This window comes from Ictalurus furcatus, chromosome 22 (assembly GCF_023375685.1).
Source record: "Ictalurus furcatus strain D&B chromosome 22, Billie_1.0, whole genome shotgun sequence".
Classification (NCBI taxonomy): domain Eukaryota; kingdom Metazoa; phylum Chordata; class Actinopteri; order Siluriformes; family Ictaluridae; genus Ictalurus; species Ictalurus furcatus.
In genome coordinates, this window is record NC_071276.1 from 2,167,804 (window position 1) to 2,193,499 (window position 25,696).

Below are 25,696 nucleotides of genomic sequence, written 5' to 3' on the forward strand. Positions count from 1 at the left end.
TAATATCTACAGTACATGTGGTAAATCATAACTAATATTCTCTCAGAAATACATTTTACTCCTTTATTTACTGCAGATATACTTTTAAAATGTCAGTAATATAAATTCCACATGATCAGTATTATACCCAGGCCTACTTATTTCACTTTTACTGATTAGTGGTGCTTGAAAAGCACTACTATTGTTATTGTGCATACTTATTATTATTATTATTATTAGTGGTGCTTGAAAAGTCTCAAACTGCTCCAAAGTTGTGGAGGAAATTATGTTGAAGTCCTTGAGAAAGCTATACCATGAAGCCATGACACCACCTCCCCTCTGATTGATTGGCTAGAGGAGGCACTGTAGTGGACCAATGATTACGCTAAAGCCCGCCCTCATTTACATGAAACTCGAACTACAGCTTTTGGAAAAGTGGAGAATGTGGAAACAAACGTGAAGAAGAAAACCAGCGTGAGCGTTCAGAAAAAGAGAACATGAGCAGAAAATGTCAGAGAGCACAAACACACAGTAATATAACCAAGAAACATGATTTGTGCATGATTAAGAAGACCCCCCCACACCCCCGTTTGCCAGTGTCAGCCAGAGGAGGATGTCCTCCATGAGAGTTTTTTTTATTTTTTTTATTTTATACCACACCGTGGTATCGACTTTGGTATCATGTACTTTTGGTGGTATCAGTACCAACTACTAGATTTTTGGTATCGTGACATCCCTAGTGCCAACTGTAGCTCTGTTGTCAAACTTAAGCAAACATTTGCTTATTTCTTCCTGAGCTGAGCTGGGAAGTCCATTTTCCCTCACATGACCAAAGTTTCTAGGGTCTAAACAAGCTATATCTGAGCAAAGTTTTGCATTAGCAGAAAACCTCCTATGGATACTGCCTGTTACTGTGTCCACAATGACATTGTGTACTTTGACCTTGAAGACAGTATCAGCTGACGCCAGCTGCTCATCTTCTGCAAGCTCTCATGGCATCATTTTCTCTTTTCTGATCCTTCTCTCAGGAAGGGCAGCCTACACTACAAGCTCACACTCTTCTTCCTCTTGTAACTTTCCATTAGCCCACTTCACAAACTCATCAGCTGCACACTGAACTACTTCAAAGTCCCTAGCACACTTCTTGAGCCCCTCCTCTGTACCCTCAACCAGATGTTGAGCCAGTCAAGTCAGTTTCACTAATGTAGTGCTGAATCATCTGGTATCATTCATTATCTCAGGGCATTTTTATTGAGCAGGTGTAGCCTACACCATACTCTTCATTAATATTAATTCTTCTAATTCTTATATTCACTCAATGAGCAATAGAAAAAGTTTGATACATACAAAAGTTTGATACATAAACATGAACGGTGGTTTGCAGACAACGTTGTTTTGCACTGCTGCTAGCATCTTGCACTGCTCCTAACTAGCTTAACGCTAGTTTACCGGTCGTCTCTTCATCCTCATTTGGTGTGCTGGTGAAAAAGCTGCTCAGTTTTGTACATTTGGCCGTGTCAGGTTGAAGAGCTTTTTTTTTTTTAATCTTTCCTTTTCAGTGCCGCCTTTGCGATTTCTATTATCAATTTTAGCCTATATCCTGAACCAACAACAAGCACCACTGACTGAAGTTTACAAGTTACGTTTCTTTTTTAGCAAGGTGCCGCTGTCGGGGGAGTCCAAAGATAATTACGTCATCATTAAATTTCAGACTGCAGTCTTCGAGTGGACTGCGGGAAAATAATAAATAAATAGAGTGGAGCTGCGGGAAAATAATAAATAAAAAGAGTGGGGCTGCGGGGAAATAACAAATAAAAAGAGTGGGGCTGCGGGGAAATAACAAATAAATAGAGTGGGGCTGCGGGGAAATAACAAATAAATAGAGTGGGGCTGCGGGGAAATAACAAATAAATAGAGTGGGGCTGCGGGGAAATAACAAATAAATAGAGTGGGGAGGACCAACTGTATGTCGATACGTGAAATTCTGCAGGAACATCAGACGGCGTGGCACGGTGACATAATAACGTGTGCTGTTAATCGCTCTATGTTCTATAACATGTAAAACGGGTACATGAAAGGAATATTATAAAGGCTACTCATGTAAACACCTTAATCACAATATTGTCTTATTCAGAATAAGGTCAATAATTAGATTACTGCTGTCCATGTAAACGTGGTCAATGTTTTTGAAAAATGCAGTTTAAATGGGTGTGGATGGCTGTGTGAAGAAGGGAGGGTGGAGGGGGCGTGGCAGGGAAAAGCACGGGAGGAAGAGGGGGATGAGCCTTCAGAACACCCAATAAAGATGGATAGTGATAAAAAGTTTGGAGTGGCAGCAGTACACAGGGCTCTGATGAGGTGGAGGAATTCTCTCCTCCTGAATCCCCAGGGCTAAATGGAGACACAGTGGATAGCGGTGCAGGTCCTCTGACCTATCTATTTGAATCATTCATTGAATCATTAGCCCCTGGCGTGACTATGGAGGAAAACATGGACAAACCAGAGGTAGCACGGATGGGAGAAGTGTCGGAATGGTAGCTAGCTAATAGACTCAAACATTTCACGAAGAAAAGGGGGAATGCTCTTCCCTTCAACACTGACTCTTGTTGCATAGTTTTGCAAGCGACGGCTTGCTGGCCCCCGTGGAGCTATAACCGGTTTAATTTGTTCAAAAGGCAAGTAAAACTCTCATGGTTAAGACACACACCTCATTTGAAGGGATGGAAAAGTCCTCGGGACTGAGTACCGCATCATTGTGTAGACGCAAACTGCTTTCATGAGCAAGTCCGAAGTCCATCTTTTTCCAATTCTCATAGCTCTCCTGAGAAAAATGCTTTCAGTTACTTCTCTTAAAGGTGTTCTCAAATTTGTATCAAATTATGTCCTGATGATGTCACTATATCCATGATTGTTATTCATTGTCATAGCGCAAACAACTGGCAAGAGGATATGAAGCGTATAAATCAAACCTCTCAGAACATGAAAGGATTCAGTTTCTGCACAATTTAATCTCTTTTAGAATCATTCGTCAATGGATTAAGTTGGTGTTTTATTATTAAATTATAAACAATAATCCATAATGAGAAAGCAAAAACATTCATAGATTAAATTAAAAACTGAACTCACTGTGAGAGTTACTAAAACAATTTAAACTTTTCCAGACACACACACTCTGCAGTACCTCTACACTGCAGTCAGACCAGGAGTACATTTCACTGCTGTTGGTCTGGTGGATGGAGAACAGTTTGTGTTCTACGACATCAACATGATGATGAGGATCTCAGCGTGGATGAAGAAGGCAGAAGCTGATGATCCAGATTACTGGCAGAGAGAGACGGAGCATGTACAGAATCAACAGGACTCATTCCAAAACAATGTGGCTAGAGTAATGAAGCGCTTTAATCAATCTGAAGGTGAATCACACTCCGAGCTTTCATCACTAATACACACACACACATATTACACAAACATCATCTCACACACACATTAAATACATCACAGAAAATAAATCGGTGTATACAGTACGGTCTTAGGCACTTTATATTTTAGTACAAATTTTGTTATAGACATTTTATGTACAAAAACACTTTGTCATTGTCTCCAGAAGAAATGTGTTATTAATCTACACACATTGTACCAGAGCTGTCACACCAGGGGTCTTGTTTACCTGCCATGCGTACACAAAGTTTTGTGTATAAACTGTATGTTTTAGGGCTGCAACTAACGATTATTTTCATACTCGATTAATCTGTCGATTATTTCTTCGATTGGTCGATTAGTTGGATTAAAAGGCCCATTTTTATTTTCTGTATTTTTTCCAAAAAAGCATGTCATTTTACATTCTGCCCGACGCTGTCCTTCAAATATTGTGTAAATTGAAGGCTATGAAAAAGGTATTAAACGTGTCTATGTGGGCTATTCTATACATTGCGCAAAGGATTTAAAATAAATATTAGCATTATATTTTGAAAACAAAAAAACAGCTGATTCACCTCAAGCTTTAAATCAGAAATTAAATCGCTATATTAAAAACGCTAAATAAGAAAAACAAAAGCAGAAACTAAGTGGTAAGAGGTTGAATGTTCTGCAGGAACACACACATTCACTCATCTGAACACAGTCACATGTTCCTTTATTCTGTAAATGTACCACACTTCTTACATTTACCGTAATTTCCGGACTATAAGCCGCTACTTTTTTCACATGCTTTGAACACTGCGGCTTAAACGATGATGCTGCTAATTTATGGATATTTACGGGCTAACAAGCTTCATGCCGCCAAAACATTTAGCCTCGTCACATCGGACCAATGAAATTACCGAACAGGTCACAGTGGACCAATGAAACTGTTCGAATTAAATCAAACGCACTCACACTAAATTCTTCAGATCAGTCATTTTGGGCTTCATGGCCACACCCTCATCATGGAAAACACACAAAGAAATGCATATGATGCAGCTTTCAAGTTAAAGGCGATCGTTCTGGCTGTCGAAGAAGGAAATAGAGCTGCTGCACGTAAGCTTGGCATCAATGAATCGATGGTGAGACGTTGGAGACAGCAGCGTGAAGAACTGACTCAATGCAAAAAGACGACAGAAGCTTCTCATAGGATAAGTACACGCAGGCTCGTGAATAATTATGAGACAACGACACGTCATCGAAGTACTATAGTAGACTGCCACATCACTGCCTGTGACCAAGTTTTAAACCAGGAAGACGAAAATAGCGGAAAAAAGCTCAAAATTAACCAGCTTTCTCCTACAATTAAAATTAACAGATGCTAAGATTGTCTTTTATGATGTGCGACACAAACACCTCTGTTAAAATCTCAGAAAATGTAATTTAGTGTTTCATGACGCTTTAAATGGGATTCATCAAGTTTTGTTCATGTGTGAGGATGTGTATATTTCTGCACTCTCCTGACCTTGCGTATGCAGGAGCCCCTAGTGGTAGAAAAATGTAATAGCAGATATACTTCCATTCCACTAATTGATCATGTCAGTGTAACTGAGAGAATAATTACTGAGTTCAGTGCTCACAAGATGCAGACTTGATGTAAAGTGAAGTTGTATTAAAGGTACAGTTAAAGATGGATTGGGATTATGCCTTGTTTAAAGATTTGTTTTATGTAGCATTGCAGAGGGAGGAATGTGTTCTTAGCACCGCTGGAGACTCTGTGCTGAGAGACGCATCAGTTGTTCTCGTTCGCCCAGTGCTGCTTTAGATGATCTCTGTTTTAGGGCTTTATGCTATGGGCATCTTTCACATGAATATTCTTATTGTTTGTATTTAGTAAAACGTGAAGGAAAAAGTCTTGCAATTCTTGACTTTAAGACACAATTCAACCCCCCTCCCATCTATTATAGGTTGTTTAATCATCAAATGAACATGTATGAAGACCCTCTTTTCCAGACATGGAGTACCAACAGAAGTGTTTACTGATGATCTGTAATTCAGCAATGCCAGTTTAATGAGATCCTCCAAAAATAACAGGAAATTACACTGGAGTGGGGCGACTCACCTGCTGAACTCCTAATAGGACGATGTCTTTGCTTTAAATGACCTGTTCTAGAAGATCTCCTTAAAATAAAGGAAGGTGTGGGGGTTCAGTGGCTGGTGAAACAGCTCTGTGTAATAAACCTGCTAAAGTAACACATTAATACAGTTTCCTTTCTGATATCATCTCATGATTTTATTGTGAATCCACAAACAAGCACAGAACAATACTGCTGTGTAAAATAAAGTTTAGTCTCCTCAGTAGTATTCAGTGGTTCTGTAATATCCAGGAAACGACAGCAGATAATGATATCTTCAGAGTGCATCGTGTCCCAAACTGCAGTCTATCACACTAAATAACTTCTCTTTACTCCTTTATTCTTAACATTCCTGCAGCAGAAATCATCAGAATGTGTTTGGACTTTGCACACAGAGCTGTGAATCCATGCAGTGTAGAAGCTCACAAAGCAGGAGTTCTGAAATGTTCTTCACAAATAGTCTTCAGTAACATTGTTCTAGTAGAAACCTCAACATGACCGAGGGGGAAAGGACGAGTAGAAAACCAGTGTAACGCTTTAATGGAGTGTAGAAGGAAAGGAAGCTTATGTGTGTGTGTGTGTGTGTGCAGGAGTTCATACACTACAGAGGCTGTACGGCTGTGAGTCTAATGACCGCACCACTAGAGGATACGATGAGTACGGTTATGATGGAGAAGATTTAATCAGTCTGGATCTGAAAACTGGAACCTGGACTGCAGCTAATGATAAAGCTGAGATCTTCATAAACGAGTGGGATCCTAATGGAGATAAAGCTAAACACTGGAAGGACTTCCTGCAGACTGACTGTATTGATCAGTTACAGAAGGTTCTGAATTATGGCAAAGAAACTCTGGAGAGGAAAGGTAAAGTGTGATCTGCTCTGTTACTGTAACTGCAGCTGCTCACACACACACACACTCTGATAGTGTCTACACTCCTTCATTACAGTACACACACACACACTGATGGTGTACATACTCCAACACACTCCTTCATTACAGTGCACACTGACACACGCACTCTCTCTGATAGTGTACTCTCTCTCTCTCTCTCTCTCTCTCTCTCTCTTAAAGTGTAGACACTAATAACACACTCCTTCAGTACAACAGGGGAGCAGTGGTGTCTCTCAGGTTAAAACTCTGTTACTGATCAGAAGGTTGGGGGTTCAAGCCCCAGAACAACATTGCAATCTCTGCTCCAGGGGGCGCTGCATCATGTTTGAGCCTGTGCTCTGACCCCAACTTCCTAACAAGCTGGGATATGCAGTAGGTTTATCAAAAGTACTGGTACCAAGTCAGTAATAAAAAGAAAAAAGTTTGACGGTACCAGATTTTCAGTAGTACCGTGTCAACCCGGTACTGATTTGCTGTCTGACAGGTGGTCAGTCGGTAACTTTTCATGGGTGTACCGTGCAACAAGCAGTCACTGGAGCCGGTCGCCATGACTCCGTCTGAAACTGAATACTTACCTGCTATATAGTAGGTGAAATACATGTATTTCTCACGGACACTCGTGTTCCGCTTTCAGTGCTGTTACCGCTAAGTGTGTAAAAGCCACGCTCCTAAAATTTATGTGTGGAGAGATTAACCGTGCTTTCAGGAAGAGCGGCTGCTTAACTGCAGTATTTATTCAAGCAGGTGAGTTTCTGATGATGGTAGCAGTTACATTATGAATGTAGGATAGTTTAATTGGAGTGTATTATTGCAAGAAAACATCCTCGTTTTTGTTTACTTAATGTTTTGCATACATGCGTTTAACGCTAATACGCTCAGGAGTCCTTATTAACCATGTAACTCTTATTGGGGTAAAATAAATGGGAGGACATGATGAGGTTTACTAATTTTACACACCGGAAGCTTTTTGATGAGCGATATATCTTAAATGTATGTGTTAGAAAATAATAGATGTGTATTTAGCACTGTTTATGTCTTTAATATCAGTCAGAAAAACATTTGTACTCTTGTGTGAATAACTCTAATAGCTTTAATAATGATATAGTTGAAGTATACAGAATGGTGTGTTTTACAATACATTTTATATTTATATTCAACTTTATTAATAAAATAGTGTGCTGTGGTCTGAAATTGGTACAGGGTACTGTGGAATTTTATTATTACTGGTACCGACTGCTGAAATTTTGATAACGTGACAACTCTAATGCACAGAAAATAACTTCACTGTGCTGTTTATGTGACTAATAAAGGCTTCTTCCTACACAGTAACTACATTCTCTATGGCATCAAATCCGTGCCAAAGATCCGAGCTCGTTATTGATGCTCGCGTGAAGTAAATTACATCCATTAGAGAACAACAGATGTACAAGCGTGGAAAGGGGAGAACTCGCGTACTCGTTTTAAACACAAGCTCTGACGCACGAGGAACAATCTGTATACACCAGCAACATCATCCCTCACACTCAGGAGCTGCTTCTTTTCTATTAACATCCCAAAAATGTGAACTGGTAGAACACTTCCTGTCTAATAACAACTGCTAAAGATTCCCTTATTTACATATATTATATTACATAATGCAGTATGTTGAAGGATCTCAATCTTAAACTAGCAACTATTTATTTGTTTGTTTGTTTGTTTGTTTGTTTATTTAAAAATAACTCTCGTGAAGAGTGTTTGCGGACGAAGCCATGTCTCTGGTGAAGAGTGTGTGTGGACGAAGCTGTGTCTGTAGTGTGTGTGTTTTAATATTTATGTCTCTGTGTGTCTGCAGTTCCTCCTACAGCGTCAGTGTTCCAGAAACACTCTTCACCAGAGGTGGTGTGTCATGCTACAGGTTTCTTCCCCAAAACAGTGATGATCACCTGGCAGAAGGACGGAGAGGACGTGCATCAGGACGTGGATCTCAGAGAGACGTTACCCAACCAGGATGGAAGCTTCCAGAAGAGAATCATTCTGACAGTCTCAGCTGAGGATCTGCAGAAACACACCTACACCTGCGTGATTCAGCACAGCAGCTTGGAGAAGGAGATAGTGCTGCCTGTGAGCGAGCGCCGAATCCTGAATCCTGGTCAGAGAAACACTTTCCTATAAAACTACAGATTTACACTGAAAGCTGATTTATTTCTGCAGCAGATAATAAAGACTCTGTACTGATTTAACAGATAGAAGAACAGGTGGAGGATCAGGTGGAGGATCAGGTGGAGCTCCGATTGGTATCATCGTTGGTGTTAATGTGGCTCTTGTTGTTCTCCTTGCTGTTGTTGGTGGTGGAATTGTCTGCTGGAAGAAGAAGAACTCTGAGGGGGAAAAAACATTAAGTTCAAGAGAAAAAATGAAGTTATTTCCCTGTAAGGTTTACTAAATGTATATATTTTCATATTCATATTATATTTAATATTTTTACAGTTGAATTAATAAAACCAGTATTGTCAGTGCTCTCACCTCACAGAATTTATATTTAGTAGAACTTTGGTTCTTTTCTGAAGATCAGTTACAGAACAGTTTCTTTATTAACTGTCTGTCTGTAATCTGTGTTTCAGTCTTCACACCTGTTCCAGTCTCAGACTGTGAGAAACATCAGAAGTGATGAGATCCAGTACTGATGGTCCTGCATCTGGGGAGGCAGAGTCTGAGGTGTAAATACAGCTTCACTTCCCACTCTTTCTGTTTATCAGAACTTACTGAGTTTAGAAATAGTAGGTGATTTTATTACTGGTCTAAAATGACAAGCTTTATATTGTATAATTTGAAAAAATAATCTCCACTATATCAGTAGCAAATGTGTGTTTACCTCAGAAAATTTCTATCTTCACCTGTACTGAGAAAATAACAGAAGTGTAAGGACAGTGATGAGTTCATACATTTATACAATCATCAGTTCTTTAATTACTGACTCACACTGATATGGAAGTGGTGGTGGTGGGGGCGGGGGGGGTAGGATCTTAACCGCATTTTGGCGCCTTAGTTTTTAATTTAGTCTTAGTCCTGTGTCAAATGTCTTTGATTTATAGTTTTATCATATTTAGTCAATCTTACCCTAATCTTACCAGCACAGTTTTATTTTCATGGTTGAAAAAAAGTCACGCTATGACTAAACCACACCCAGTGTGAATAGCTCCACAGGGATCAATTGTTTCGATACAAGAGCATCATCACATCAGACATTCACGCTGCTTAATCACGCTCAGTGTGAAAGGCCCCTAAGAACAATAAAAATAAGAAAATTCACAGTATAAAAAGAGGTAATATAAGTAGTGGAAAGTGACAAGTAATGATACTCATGTTTTGCATTTATTTTAATTACAGAAAGGCTTTAGAAAGTCTGTTATAAAAGATAAAGAAAAAACTATAATGTAGCAGTTCAAAAGATATACGACTATAAAGTGTGCAACACTGCTGTATTCACACTGCCTTGTCCGTGTCTAGTCAAGTCCATAGCCGAGAGTGACATCACAGTACATTTAAAGTGCTACATTTTACATTTTAAACATTTATCGTGGCATAAATTAAAATTAATTATTCATAAATTAGGCTAGCGGTGGTGTAGAGGTGCATGGGGCATTTATTCCCTCCCAAAAACATGCCAGTAGATGGACTGAGATAAAGTGCCTCTAGGTGTGCAGGATGTGTGTGTCGTGTCCTGTGAAGGACGGCCGTCCCATATAGTGTCTACTGAAGACACATTATTTACTTTTTTTTTTTTTAATCCACAAACTGCATATGTACAGTATCCCGTATTTTCATTGTTTGTTTATATTTTTGGGTTTGTTTTAGAGTCCAGTGGGGTTTAATGTGGTGTTACATTTATAATAGTTTTTTTTTAACCTTCTTAGAAGTTAAAAACTACAAAACTGTCAGATAGGCCTGTCACAGTGAACGCTTTTGTTAGACAATGCATTGTCCCAGAAAAAATTGCGATAAATGATATTGTCATTTTAAGACCATTTTAAGACGCCGCTATAACGATAATATAAAAGCAAAGTTTTTGTCTTCTGACGAAAATATCCTTTAGATTTAGTCAATATTTATCCTGTCATATTTAATCATTTTAGTCAATTACTCTGATTAAAGAATAATAATGAAAAAAAGAAACTAAATATTCACACATTCTATATAAACGTGAAAAACATGTGCCCTTATTGTGAATCTGATCTTCTGAAATATTCCAGTGAGCTCACTACTGTAATACAATATTGTGAATTCTTGCTTTAGTTCTTTGTTGTGCGTGTTATAGTGCGTGTTACAGAAACCGTTCTACCTCGTACCCTCACTGAAGTTCAACATCACTTGTGAATTTGTCATTTTGTGCAGAAGTGAGTTATAATAATATGATCATGTTGTGTAAATGTCTGATTAATATAGGATGTGGTTGGGTGAGATAATTAACCTGGTAGTAAAGTGCTTCAGTTTCCCGTGTTGATTCAATCCCTGACATGATTTAGTAGTTAGTATCCTGCGTGTCGTTTTTTTCAAAAGTGGTTTAATTAAAAGCGGTGCTAGTGTTTGATACACATCTTAAATTTGTTTTTAAAGAAACAGTTTTGAATCTGAATTTTTATCTTCAATTTGACGAATATTCGAAGTCCGGATTTTACTTTAACAGCCGTAGAGCAGACGAGAGGACAGAAGCAGCGCGACTGGTTAAGTGTATCAGGAATCTTCTTCTCACGCAGAGTGCCGTGTACAGTTCAGTGTTTCTCAAATAAACCACTTAAACTGCATTTGCATCCGTCTCTACTCGCTGAACACGACATGGTAACATTCATTCTTGTGTAAACAAACACACGTGTAAACACAATGGGTGATTATCGAGGTCAGCAAAAAGTATTGAGGTCACGTCCATATATCACACAATAAGTCAATAACGTAGTTCTCGTGACAGGCCTACTGACAAATAAAACTTCCACAAAACCTTCATTAACTGTAAAAATGAGTTTCGTTCTTTTCTCAGTGCAGGGAAACACACATGCTACAGATAATAGTGGAGATTAGAAATTAATGCAAAATGCAGACTTTTTTTTTTATTCTCACAGTTGTGTGAGTGATGTAATGACATTGCAATGTTCTGCTCCACTGAGCTTATTGCTGTAGGAGCTACTACTATTGGTGTGTGGGTGGTGCTAATACAAATGGATCAGGTACAGCAGTTTACTAATATTTATGGAACAAATAATTTATTGTGTTATGACTATTTAAAACGTGAAGGATCTGGAGAGATTCTGTATGGAGGAACAGTCTCGGATCCCTCACCATGTATATTCCAATCTCATCAGGCATTTATAGGAGAAGAATCAGAACTGTTATCTTGCCAAAGGGAGCTAGCACAAAATATTAAAAGGGTCTAAAAGGGTGCCAATAATTGTTGCACATGTATTTAACAATGTTTTTTGTTGTGGGATAAACTTGTGTTCTTTGCAATTGTTGGATATCCATGAGTGCAAAGGTTTTAATACCCAATACTTTAAATCAAAATATTGTTTAGAGGACATGTTTTTTTTTCTTTTTTCTCCCCAAGTTATCTCACTAATTTACTTTACTTGTGAATTTTTTTTATCTGATTTTTCCCCTTTGCACTAGCTCATGCTGTGTCAGAGTGCTGTAACTCTCTCAATGGAAAGCGCCATCTACCCTCTTCCACATACATGAGCTCTCGTGATGCCCATGATTGGCCAGTGTGCGGTGACTGGCAGGTGAGAGGTTTGCCCCTCCCACCCTGACAGCACAGCTAGTTTTTGCTTCAAATTTGATTAACTCTACTTGAACCCTGTTCCAACTTTAAATAAGACTTAAAAACACTTTTAAAATTTTAAAAGATAACTTTACAAGAATAGTTTGAGATAAATAAAACTTTTGCACTCAACTGGACATTATCTGTTAAGATTAAAGGGGTCTTATGATGCTTTTAAAAGCTCATTGTTTAGTTTATTGGGTGTAATAGTTAACATGCTTTCATCTTCAGAAAACACATTATTTTTCACATACTGTACATTATTGCTGTTTCTCCAAAGCCCCTCCTTCCAAAAAGCCCAGAGTGCTCTGATTGGCCAGCTGACCCATTGTGTTGTGATTGGCCAAAAGCCTCAAGTGTGTGTTGGAAATATAACGCCCCTTACCATAATCACGAGCTTCTGCTTCAACACTTCTAAAGCAATTACAAACACAGTTAATAATTTCGTCAGTTTTACCGTATCAGTTCGAGCCCGAGTCAGATTCTGAAAATGCGGATGATCGAGCAGATCAATGAGAACCAACTCTACAAGCACGACTTCAGCAGAACGTTTCACAGCGGCAAGTTTTTATTTTGTAACTCTCTTAACTTTCAGATACGACGTTAGAACGATTTAATTTGTCTTCTTCACCGTAGTAACTTTATGTCCGGAAGTGACTAAATAAAATGAATTAAATATTAAAAAATGACTGCATCATGCCGATATTTCAAACTGCGACAGACATTTGTGGAAGTAATATCTGGACTTGGATGGAGGTGTTTTATGCAGGTCTGGAGCAGTGCTCTCTGTTAGATAGAATAAATCCCTGTGTGGGCGACTATGAGCTTTGTAACTTTGCAGATCTTTTACATGCACAAACAGATTATTCACTAAAGGAAAACATTCAAAAGCGTCATATGACCCCTTTAAAACAAACTTTAAGAAATTGTTCATTGTAATAAACTACCTCTTTTTTTATTATATGAAATGGTATAAATTTGTACTACTTGCACTTTTCACTGACTCTTTCATTAAAAAAAAATTATACCAAAGAAGGTGTTTTTTTTACTCTTTTATTAAATCAGTATTATATATAGCATTTGGTCAGCAGTTTGGTTGTGTATTAATTTACACAACACTGCCCTAATCTCACATCTCTTTTTTTAGAAATTGTGAAACAAATTCTAATATGTTCAATAATTCCCTTTATTTAGTATATAAATAAGTATTATTTATATATTATTTATTAACTATAGTATATGTTGTGTTATTCTAATGCAGCAACCACAACATAACCATGTCTGCTCAGCAGAACAGCTCCATTACATTCCCTGCTGGAAAGAAAACCACAATAGAAAACCTCATAGAATTTGTAATGGTTATAATGGGAATTTTATTGGTTTTAATGGAAACTGTAATGGTCTCTATGGATCACTACTGGTAATTTGTTGCCTTCTATTGGTGGCATGTTACATCTAATGGATACTATTTAAGGACCGATATTGGCAATGGTTTTAATGGTTAACAGCTGATGGTTTATAATGGTATTTGTAGTGGAAACCATTAGAATTTCTGTGATGGTTTCTGTTGTTTTTTTCTTTTTTCAGCAGGGTTTTTTTTCTTTCAGTTTAATTTGGAGTTCCTTTCGAAACAGTTACTTCACTAGACAAGTATTTAGGAAATCATTCAAAACTGGAAATACGCGTCTGTTCTGCATTCGTTTTCTTCACACTCGTATTCCCTGCAAGTCCTGCTTCCTGCACCGCTGTGATTGGTTACGAAGAGCCCCGCCCACTTTCTGATCTTTTCCCAAATTATAAGGTGGGTCTTCAAAGAAGCTACATGGATTTAATCATTATAAAAGTGAATTAAAAGTCTGCAGAATTATTATATTTAATAGTGATTACAATTTAATAATTTAAATGGTAAACTTGTTCTAACGTGAAAATTAGTAGAACATGCAAAATATGATGGTTTAGCTTTATATGGATGATTAAATGGTTAATATTTTATTATACAGGTCTTCTGTTGCCTCCTGATATATCAGTGTTGAGCAAACCAAATAGGTACGTTTTTAAAAGGCAAATATAGTGAATGCTTTACATTTACATTTACATTGATGGCATTTGGTAGACGCCCTTATCCCGAGCGACTTACAGAAGTGTTTTAGTTTCTATCAACCCTGAACCCAATCTGAAAAGCCAGCTGGGAAGATTGGTGTAGTAAGAAGTCAGATTTTCCATCCATCAATTTTCCATTCCGCTTATCCTGCGCAGGGCCAATGTCACACACACACACACACACACACACGCACGCACACTACATGTAAACTCCACGCACACAGGACAGAGGCGGGACTCGACCCCAACCCCGGAGGTCAAAGGCAAATGTGCTAACCGCTAAACCACCGTGCCCCGTCAAAGATCTTATTTTTATTATATTTTTCAATGATAATTGCTAACTGAAGTGCTTCATGAAGAGGTAGGTGTTTATTTGTTGTTTGAAGAATCAGCTGTTTGGCCATCTAGGGCGTAAACAATATTTAAAGTATGTTTGCTGTGTTTCTACTTAGAAGTAAATTATTTAATGACCCTGCTGAAAAAAACTATAGAAACCATTAAAGAAATTCTAATGATTTAATGGTTATAATGGGAATAGTATTGGTTTTAACTTTGTTTATGGAAACTATAATGGTCCTTGTGGGTCTCTACTGGTAATGTGTTGGGTTATATTGGTGGCATGTTTATGTGTAGTGGAAACCAATACAAACCATTAAATCCTAATATGGCCAAAAACACACTGCATTTGTTAATGGTTTTAATATTATTTGTAGTGGACACCATTAGAATTTTTCTAATGGTTTCTTTTTTTTTTTCAGAAGAGGAATTAATTAGTAACATCATACCTATGGTACATCCATACACAATTAACAGTAGACTTGTGTATGTCCTTGTGCGTTGTTATCTTATATATAATATAGATTTATGAAAATAACTGTAATAATTTGAGGACATGATGAAAGAACTGTTTAGGAAAAGTGCTTCATTAAAACGTGTAAAGTTTCTGCGTGTTTAATTCGTGTTTAGTAATGAAACCGGAGGTGGATCCTCCTCCACAGTGATTGAACGATAAGAATTAAGGCTCAGCCAATCATTGCACTGGAGGCGGGTTTTAGGAAATATGGGAAGGACAGGAATTGAGGTGTGTTTATTAATAAAGATGTTTTACCGGTCTCATCTGTGGTTCATCTGCTTCTGACCGCTGGCTGCTTTCAGACACAAATTTTTCCACTATTCAATTTGCACAAAAAAAAGAAGCTTGAAAGATTCTGTTCATTATTATTTTGTTAAAATGATGTTTGAAGGGCGATTGCTGTCCAACATTTATAGAGCAGTTCACACTCCTGATAATCATATATCAAACAGATATATCACACTCATTCTCCAGATCAGGCATGTTAAAATGGATAAAATACTTACATTAGTTTGTATAATGAAATAAAAAGAGGTCACTGTACGGAATTACAATAAACATTTAGCACAAGGCTTTTCCCCTATAATACACTCGAGTGAGAGCACAGCACTGCAAACCAAATGAATAATCTGAATAAAAGTCTTTCATAAAACCAGAAATGAAAAGCTGTGTTGGTGATTGAAAAAGTAAACACTTTATCCTGGATCAAACCCCGGACCCAGGAGCTGTGAGGTGACAACGCTTCCTGCTGTACCATCATGCTCTGAAATAATTCCTATTATAAATATCAAATAATAACTGGAATATAGAATACTTGTCCCCACAGGGTACTTACACAATCTACCATATAAAAATAAACTAGTGTACATCCTTAAAACATACGAATACATTATAATGTATCACAAGTAAACTGTACATCACTGAATTATACATTAGTGTGTTTATAGTAAAATTAGTGGATTTGAAAGAACATCATTAAGTCAGCTGACCTTCTACTGAAATGTTAGGTGACATAAAGAGATCTATTTTAGATCATTCTTTTCCTGTGGGTCTTTTGTTTTTTCTTTTTTTCTTTTCAAAGTGCTTTAACCTGCATAAACATCCACACTCCTACACACAGATAAAGCCGCATTCGATTTGACCAACAGGTCATTTCCTCTTTGTCTCTCGGCTGATACACAATGGTTCAGTTTAAAACTCTGCCTGTGTTTCTCTGTGCCATGGGTAAGTGTTCATCATCTTAATGGTCGCTTTACTAAATTCTTATTATATTTGTAATATAAATACATTATTCATTACATGGTCGTGTAACTGAAACATTTAATTATTCAGAAAACTGCAAATTTCCATAAAAGAAAAAAGTCTGTCCATCTGTCCATTGGAGAAGGAGATGGTGCTGCATGAGGAGGATATTCGAATCCTGAATCCTGGTCAGAGAAACACTTTCCTATAAAACTACAGATTTACACAGAACGCTTATTTATTGCTGCAGCAGATAATAAAGACTCTGTGTGATTTAACAGATGGAAGAACAGATGGAGGATCAGATGGAGGATCAGGTGGAGGATCAGGTGGAGCTCTGATTGGTATCATCGTTGGTGTAGTTGTGGCTCTCGTTGTTTTTATTGCTGGTGAAGCTGGAATTGTGGTCTGGAAGAAGATGAACTCTGGTGTGGGAAAAAAAAAAACATTAAGTTCACGAGAAAAAAATGTAAGTAATTTCCCTGTAAGGTTTATTAAATGTACATATTTTCATATTCATATTACTTTTAATATTTTTACAGTTGAATTAAGAAAGCCAGTATTGTCAGTGCTCTCTCCTCACAGAATTTATATTTAGTAGAACTTTGGTTCTTTTCTGAAGATCAGTTACAGAACAGTTTCATTATTAACAGTCTGTCTGTAATCTGTGTTTCAGAATTCACACCTGTTCCAGTCTCAGACAGTGAGAAACATCTGACGTGACGAGTCCCAGTACTGATGGTCCTGCATCCAGGGAGGCAGAGTCTGACCTCGGCCTGACGAAACAGTGGCGTCTCTCACTTCTCACCCTGGGGACTCTGAAACAGCGAGGGGAAGTTTCTAAAACACTGAAGTGACGAGTTCCAGTACTGATGGTCCTGCATCTGGGGAGGCAGAGTGAGGTGTGAATAAAGCTTCACATACTGAGTCTGCAGATATGCATGACAACATTATACAAATACAGTCTGTATTCTGCAAACATGACTGTCAGGAATTTGGTTACGTGTGTGTGTGTGTGTGTTACCTGACAGCGCACAGTGATCAGGCTGCACAGGTTGGCGGTGACGAGGTTACCGGACTGGGACAGTGAGAGTGTGTGTAGTTGTGGCAGCAGGAGGAGATGCAGAGCTGCACGAGACAGCAGCTTCCTACGAGACACACATCAGCTCCTCGATCAGATCTCCTGCTGTAAACAACAACAACAACAAAGCTGTGGGGAAACCGTTACACTGTCGAATTCCTCCTTTTCAACATCAGAAGGATTGGACGTCCATTTCTATCCACACAGGCCACTCAGGTGCTCGTTCAGTCCCCGAGACTGGACTACTGCCTCTCGATCCTGGCAGGTCTGACTCAGAGCGCCATTAAACCTCTGCAACTGATCCAGGCTTGTTTTCCACCTTCCCAAGTTCTCCCACACCACCACCCCATTGCAACACACTATCGATGCTTAATAGTATTGAAAGGAAATTCTCTTATATCATGTACTCTCTTATTATGAACTCCTATCAAATACCTATGATGAATGTATTCATTTTATTACCTCTTTAAATAAGCTGATCAACTGCCATGTATTTTCTGTCTCTTGAAAAGACTTATTTTCAGTGTGCTGTGTGTTTTGTTTTGTCTATCTGGCGTTCCCTTGCACCATTAGAAACTGTCCACGCACTGCTGTTATCAATGTGTACAATGTGTATAAATACTCCTGTTTTGAATTAATAAACGGGAAGTTTCTGTGAACACTCATATTTGTCAGTGTGTTTGTTCATTTTGGACTCTCCAGGCCTGAACTCTGCAGTAAAACACACTTTCTAGCTCATAGCAGCACAGAACTAAAAGTTAATAGAAGTAATGGTAGAACAGGCCGATAGGGCTGGCAGAGGTCTGGAAGACATAGTCTGAGATGTGGAGATTCCTGAGATATTCTCTGTTATGGAACTCTAACAATTTGCTGTCAGAAGTGCGATTACTCCGGACCATGTGAGTGTTTTTCTTTCCTCCCTGGTGTGGTGTAATTCCGAACCCATAATTACTAATTAAGTTAAGAGTGATTATCCCTTGTAGGGAAGTATCCAGAGAGGGGTCGAGCACAGACACACAGGAGGCCGTTGTAAGGTGATCAAAGGAGGTTTTCTTTTATTTAACTTCCTTTTTTTCTTTGTGTTCAGGGGGAGTGGGTGTGAGTGCGCGGGCGCGAGTGTTTGCGTGCGGGCTGGTATTACAGGATACTTCCGGGGTCGCGTAGGAACTTTCCGGATGAAGGAGGGCGTTTCTATGCCGTCAACGCCACGCGCGCAGTCAGAGAGCGGAGGCCTCGTCGGGATCCGAGCCGTCTGGAAGAAATAACAAACACACATACACAGAGAGAGAGAGAGAGAGAGAGGGGAGGTCGGTTAGTTAACGCCGCCGCCGCCGCCGCCGCCATCATCATCATCAATCATCATCATCATCATCATCATCATCATCATCATCAAAATGGCAATGAACAATTATGAACTGCGACGCACACATATCACACAAGACTCTTCTCCTCGAACGAGCAGAAGAGCGGCTTCTTATACTCTCCCCTCGTCTGCCGGATGGTGGATTTTCGGTGCACCAATCACCGGCCGGGGGTGTGTCGGCGGCTCCGCCCCACCGCTACGTGCTTTTTGGCTGTCATCGGCCTTGACGCGGAGCTGTCTCTTCAGCGCCGGCGCGGTAGTCGGGGAAGGAGCGATTTTAATGCCTTGTGCGCCGGCTGTGGGTCCGTCGCGACACCCTGTTTTGTCGATAATCTGTACTCTGGTCTATGATCCTCTGTAACGTCATGCCTGCCTAATAATTGTATTTTATATTTGTGGAATAATTTGCAAAATTGTCTGTGTGGTTTGCCTACGAGTGTTATATGTGTATTGTGTGTTAAGTATTATTGTGTTATTGTGTGTGTTGTTTTCCAAGTTAGTTATGGGAGGGTCTCCGTCCAGCCCGGTTCTTCCGTCTCCTGGCATGACACCCAGAGACGGTGTAGCCCAGGCTTAATAATGAGAAACACTATTTAGCTGTCTAACCAAGTCACAAAAGGGTTAACTTTGATTTTCTTGTTATCTTTGATGGATTTGTAAGTGAGCAAATGGGTGAACTCTATGAGGCAGTGAACTGACCAATCAGCTGCCAGCTAGGCTCTGTTACAGTTACACCTCTAGGTTAGTGTCTCTGCACGTTCTTTTGGCGCTTGCACCTGAGCATAGGAGGCTGCGTTATCCACTTGGTAAGACGAAAAAACGACATGGAGTGAATTAAACAAGTTCTGTACTCATTATTGCTTATACTGACTATATCTTGTTGTAATATAGAGAGTAAGAGAGAGCTGTGCCTGAATCCACTGTTGTCACGGAGCTAAAGGCAGTGAATTCTGCTAAGATGGTGAGTTGTTTACCTGGCGCTAGGCCTCTGAGTTCGCTAGCATTTATGCTAATGGCCGCTAATGGGTAAGCAATGCAAAGGTGCTAATGGTGGAAAGCTAATGTGAGCCTGCTGTATTCAAATGCTAATATGGTAATTAGCCACGATTGGCTAGCGGACTACTGGTTAATGCCTTCGAAAACAACTAATGATTTTGTTTGTGGGTTATAAAAAGAAATGTCGCTTCCCTACTGTTCCTAAATGGTTAGTTTGTTAAATAATGATGTTAAAAGTTGTGGATTTAATTGTGTTTATTGGAGGTTAAAAGAGGTACAATTTTTAGTGCATTCTTTCCACTGTTACCGGTGCAGAGGGGGATAAATAAGCACGCTCACACCTTAATGCCTCTAATCTAAAGTAATACAAGTTGATCGATGTTTACATGCAATCCATGCAGTTTTATTCTTCATAATGCTAACGTTACTAAGGTTTCATACAACTTGAGTTTGAAGGATGTAGCTTGTGATGTAAATGTACTTTGGATACTGGAGAGAAATTCATATAGTTTTGATACCTGAGAAGAAACATAAGAGCTGTTGTACAACGAGAGAGAGATTTTGACATTGCATTATAGGTGAACTGAAGTATTATCTCATTTTATTTTATAGTAACCTGTAGCAGTCCATTTATTCACTGAATGGTAATTGAGAGAAATGATCTGGCCTTATTTATAGGTCAGGTTTTGGTAAAGAGTTGGAAACATCGTGCGGAGATCCTTTCCACGGAATGATCCAGATCCTCATGTTCCAGGCGTTCTTCCAGAGATTCATAGATTCCCAGTCCAGGGGGCTGGGTGGCGAGCCAACCGTGTTTGTGACTCTGATTTTAGACGGATTGCCAGGATCATCTTCTTCATCTTCATGGTGGTGGGACTAACACTAACACGAACTAAAAGGGCCCAACGTTGGTGACTGAACTCTTGTCAACAAAGGCAAGTGAAACTGAGGACGAACTAAGCTCAAGGGAATTTAAAAGGGGATTCATTTACGTGCGCACTTTATTATTTTAGTTTGTTATTTTTTTTCATAACTGTTTTTTGTATATGTATGTACCAGCCCATGTGTGTTTAATACATTTTATGCAAATTGTCATTCTGGTGTGGTATTCTTTTTATTGACCTTCAATTCTCAGGCTCTTAACAATTTAGCATCTTCTGATTCTGGTTCTGTGTGTTGAGTTATTTTGATGGGACAGCAAATTTACACTGTTACACAAGCTGTACACTCACTACTTTACATTGTAGCAAAGTGTCATTTCTTCAGTGTTGTCACATGAAAAGATATAATCACATATTTACAAAAATGTGAGGGGGGTACTTACTTTTGTGAGATACTGTATATAGTATCGCCCAGACACATCGGATCCTTAATGTCAGAATCATCGGTATCCTTGGCAACAAGTTAAACATTGACAGGTTATGAGCTGTAGAAAAAAGAATGCATTTGCTAAGCATTTTTAAGCACATGTGTGTGTGTGTGTGTTTTTCAGACACTTGAGCACAGGATGTTAGACTAACCCACAATATCCTGTTGAATACACCTGTGGCTTCATAATGCCAATAAGTGACTTTTTTAATCTTATGTCAGCTATAGCATATAAGAGAACAAGGCTTTTCAGCACTTTGCACCTTTCATATCACGCATGTAAGCAAAAGCAATACAGCAACTTTGTTATTTTAACACTTTGTATTCATTCAGTTGAGATGTATACTAGAGCTTGGCTTAGGTAACGATCAGCCATTGCAGCTAAAGAAATCTGTTGGGCGCTCACAGATTGCAGGATCATGTTGTAGTTATCACTGATCAGCACTTCCCAATGACTCTTTATTCTTCCTGCCCTTTCTTCTGCTCTCTCCTTTCTTGCTCTTCTCTTGTCCCTGTGGAATCTTTTTGCAGTGTAAGATGTGACAAAAGGCTTTAGTAATATTTGGAAAGAAGTCACCAAGAGTTACAGTTTTGTCTCTGGGTGTAATTTGTTTAGTTGTTGAGATAGGAGATACAACGCAGCGGGAGGTTGAGGACTCCATATCAGAGGCAGGGCCGTCTACAACAGTATATATTTATATACAGTGAGGGAAAGAAGTATTTGATCCCCTGCTGATTTTGTACGTTTGCCCACTGACAAAGAAATGATCAGTCTATAATTTTAATGGTAGTTGTATTTGAACAGTGAGAGACAGAATAACAACAAAAAAATCCAGAAAAACGCATGTCAAAAATTTTATAAATTAATTTGCATTTTAATGAGGGAAAAAAGTATTTGACCCCCTCTCAATCAGAAAGATTTCTGGCTCCCAGGTGTCTTTTATACAGGTAACGAGCTGAGATTAGGAGCACACTCTTAAAGGGAGTGCTCCTAATATCAGTTTGTTACCTGTATAAAAGACACCTGTCCACAGAAGCAATCAATCAGTCATATTCCAAACTCTCCACCATGGCCAAGACCAAAGAGCTCTCCAAGGATGTCAGGGACAAGACTGTAGACCTACACAAGTCTGGAATGGGCTACAAGACCATTGCCAAGCAGCTTGGTGAGAAGGGGACAACAGTTGGTGCGATTATTCGCAAATGGAAGAAGCACAAAAGAACTGTCAATCTCCCTCGGCCTGGGGCTCCATGCAAGATCTCACCTCGTGGAGTTGCAATGATCATGAGAACAGTGAGGAATCAGCCCAGAACTACACGGGAGGATCTTGTCGATGATCTCAAGGCAGCTGGGACCATAGTCACCAAGAAAACAATTGGTAACACACTACGCCGTGAAGGACTGAAATCCTGCAGCGCGCGCAAGGTCCGCTGCTCAAGAAAACACATATACATCCCCGTCTGAAGTTTGCCAATGAACATCTGAATGATTCTGAGGACAACTGGGTGAAAGCGTTGAGGTCAGATGAGACCAAAATGGAGCTCTTTGGCATCAACTCAACTCGCCGTGTTTGGAGGAGGAGGAATGCTGCCTATGACCCCTGGAACACCATCCCCACCGTCAAACATGGAGGTGGAAACATTATGCTTTGGGGTTTTTTTTCTGCTAAGGGGACAGGACAACTTCACCGCATCAAAGGGACGATGGACGGGGCCATGTACCGTCAAATCTTGGGTGAAAACCTCCTTCCCTCAGACAGGGCATTGAAAATGGGTCGTGGATGGATATTCCAGCATGATAATGACCCAAAACACATGGCCAAGGCAACAAAGGAGTGGCTCAAGAAGAAGCACATTAAGGTCCTGGAGTGACCTAGGCAGTCTCCAGACCTTAATCCCATAGAAAATCTGTGGAGAGAGCTGAAGGTTCGAGTTGCCAAACGTCAGCCTCGAAACCTTAATGATTTGGAGAAGATCTGCAAAGAGGAGTGGGACAAAATCCCTCCTGAGATGTGTGCAAACCTGGTGGCCAACTACAAGAAACGTCTGACCTCTGTGATTGCCAACAAGGGTTTTTAAACCAAGTACTAAGTCATGTTTTGCAGAGGGGTCAAATACTTATTTCCCTCATTAAAATGCAAATCAATTTATAACATTTTTGATGTGCGTTTTTCTGGATTTTTTTGTTGTTATTCTGTCTCTCACTGTTCAAATAAATCTACCATTAAAGTTATAGACTGATCATTTCTTTGTCAGTGGGTAAACATACAAAATCAGCAGGGGATCAAATACTTTTTTCCCTCACTGTACATGTGTGTGTGTGTGTGTGTGTGTGTGTGTGTTTTATATGTGTTGCAGGTTTGCTCTCACAGACTCTGTGCTCTTTATCTTTGGAAGCAGAAGCTGGAGATAACGTCACTATTTGGTGCCAACATGGTCTGACTGATCCAGGTTACATCTTCTGGTTTAAACACACGTGTGGTTCAGTTCCACTTCGTCTTGGGTGCAAAAAGTTTAGGACATCAGCTCCATCAGAAAACTGTTACTTCTTTACTGAAAGTGAGAGAATAGTGATGTCTGTTCATGGCAAGAGCACGTCTCTCACAATCACTGCAGTAACCGTCTCTGATACAGGACTGTATTACTGCAGCTTCATGAATCTGGCCGAAATGTTCTTTAGCAACTCGACCTCTTTACAAGTGAAAGGTAAATTTATACAAAGTGAATAGTTTCAGTAAACACTGATTGAGATGACACTGATTGATTAAAAAAATAATGTTTCTTTTTTCAGGTGTAAATAAAACATTTTCACAGGATAAAGCTACAGGTTTTTTGATTTAGTTCTCACAAAGCCTTCTGTACATTTTTAATTAAAATATGATGCAGGTTTAATGATAAATGTTTTCTACAAGATTCAGACTCTTCTGCTGTGTTCTTCATGCTGTCTGTGGTGTTCGGTGCCGTGATTGTGATTCTTCTTGGTGTCCTGATCTTCATCATACTGGAGCACAGAAAAACACACAGAGGTAGAATATAACTCTAATAATAATAATAATAATAATAATATCAATAATAATATCTTTGTGTTGCTTTAGGTGCTGAAGCAGAAGATAATGAGGTAAATGATGAACCGTGATTTACTTTGTAACCGAAATTAATAAAAAAAATTGTACTGATGAAGAATTTTTTAAACTCTCAGTAAAAAAAACTTTAATTTGAAGACAGACGACAAATACATTACAGTAATTGGATATTTAGTTTATTGGGTATCTTTTAAGATATTAATAATTAAATATATTAATGATGCTCATATGCACACGGTGGTTTAGTGGTTAGCACGTTTGCCTCACACCTCCAGGGTCGGGGGTTCGATTCCCGTGGCTCTGTGTGTGTGGAGTTTGCATGTTCTCCCCGTGCTGCGGGGGTTTCCTCCGAGTACTCCGGTTTCCTCCCCCAGTCCAAAGACATGCATGGCGTGTGCAAAGTGTCCGTAGTGTATGAATGGGCGTGTGAGTGTGTATGTGATTGTGCCCTGTGATGGATTGGCACCCTGTCCAGGGTGTACCCTGCCTTGTGCCCGATGCTTCCTGGGATAGTCTCCAGGTTCCCCGTGACCCTGAAAAGGAGTAAGCAGTTGAAGATGGATGGATGGATGCTCATATCTTTTAAGCAGCTCTTGGAACTTTTCCATTGTAATATTTGGCATGTATACATGATCCAGATGTTTCCTCTTGTTCTCATCATTTGTGCTTTAACCAAATGCAGCCTTCTAATTAAGACTGGAAGTTGAGAGGCTTAAGACAAAAAGTTGTTTTTTCTCCAAATATTTTTCTGTTCTGTTGTTAGATCCACATTTTGCTTTTAACATTTGGGACATTTTTTTTTTCAAGATACATGTTTTAAAATAGAGGGATCCTTTCATTTTTTCATTCAAAACCCACAGAGGGTGCCATTTTATTTGTTAATCTGGGAAATTCTGATAAATCTTTGTTGGAATGTTCCAGATCTGTGTAAAAACAAACAGCTGCTTTACCTTGTTTTAAGTTTCATATGTGGAGAAAGCTTAAGCACAAGAAGCTCATTTCTAAAGAAATTATATATCCAGTATGTTTCAATATGCAACTGGAAACCATAAAACAAAAGGTACAATTAGCAAAAAATATATCGTTTTCACATAATTACATAAAAATAGTATCAGTTCAGATTTGTTTTCATGAAAATGTGTTCATTATTTAAAACAGTTTTAAAATGAATTTTAAAAAAATGGCCTGTAAAATAAAATTCCCAGGACCTCCTAGTACAGTTTTGCTTTTTGTTTTGTTAAATTCATGAATATAATCAAACTATTAAAAGATTTGCCTCATTATCTAAAGTATATTTATAAGTATTATTTTTCCATTTATTAGTCATGGAGCTTTTTCACATTAATAATTCCACCGATAGAACATTAGGTCAATATCAAAGTTGATTTTATTTAAGAATTAAAAACTCAAGTGACC

General features: G+C 38.9%; 1 protein-coding gene across 2 annotated transcripts in view; it reads left to right on the forward strand.

Annotated features, from left to right (window-relative positions):
- The window catches only part of LOC128599155 (BOLA class I histocompatibility antigen, alpha chain BL3-7-like), a 56,297-nt gene that overhangs the window by 907 nt on the left and 29,694 nt on the right, over positions 1-25,696 (forward strand). Inside the window, exons 2-5 of one of the 2 annotated variants that reach the window (XM_053610595.1) lie at positions 3,141-3,392; positions 6,104-6,376; positions 8,238-8,534; positions 8,641-8,664. In XM_053610595.1, coding sequence (XP_053466570.1) covers positions 3,141-3,392; positions 6,104-6,376; positions 8,238-8,534; positions 8,641-8,664 — 846 coding nt within the window. The remainder of the gene's footprint in view (positions 1-3,140; positions 3,393-6,103; positions 6,377-8,237; positions 8,535-8,640; positions 8,665-25,696) is intronic. The other variant, XM_053610594.1, reaches the window with a different exon arrangement.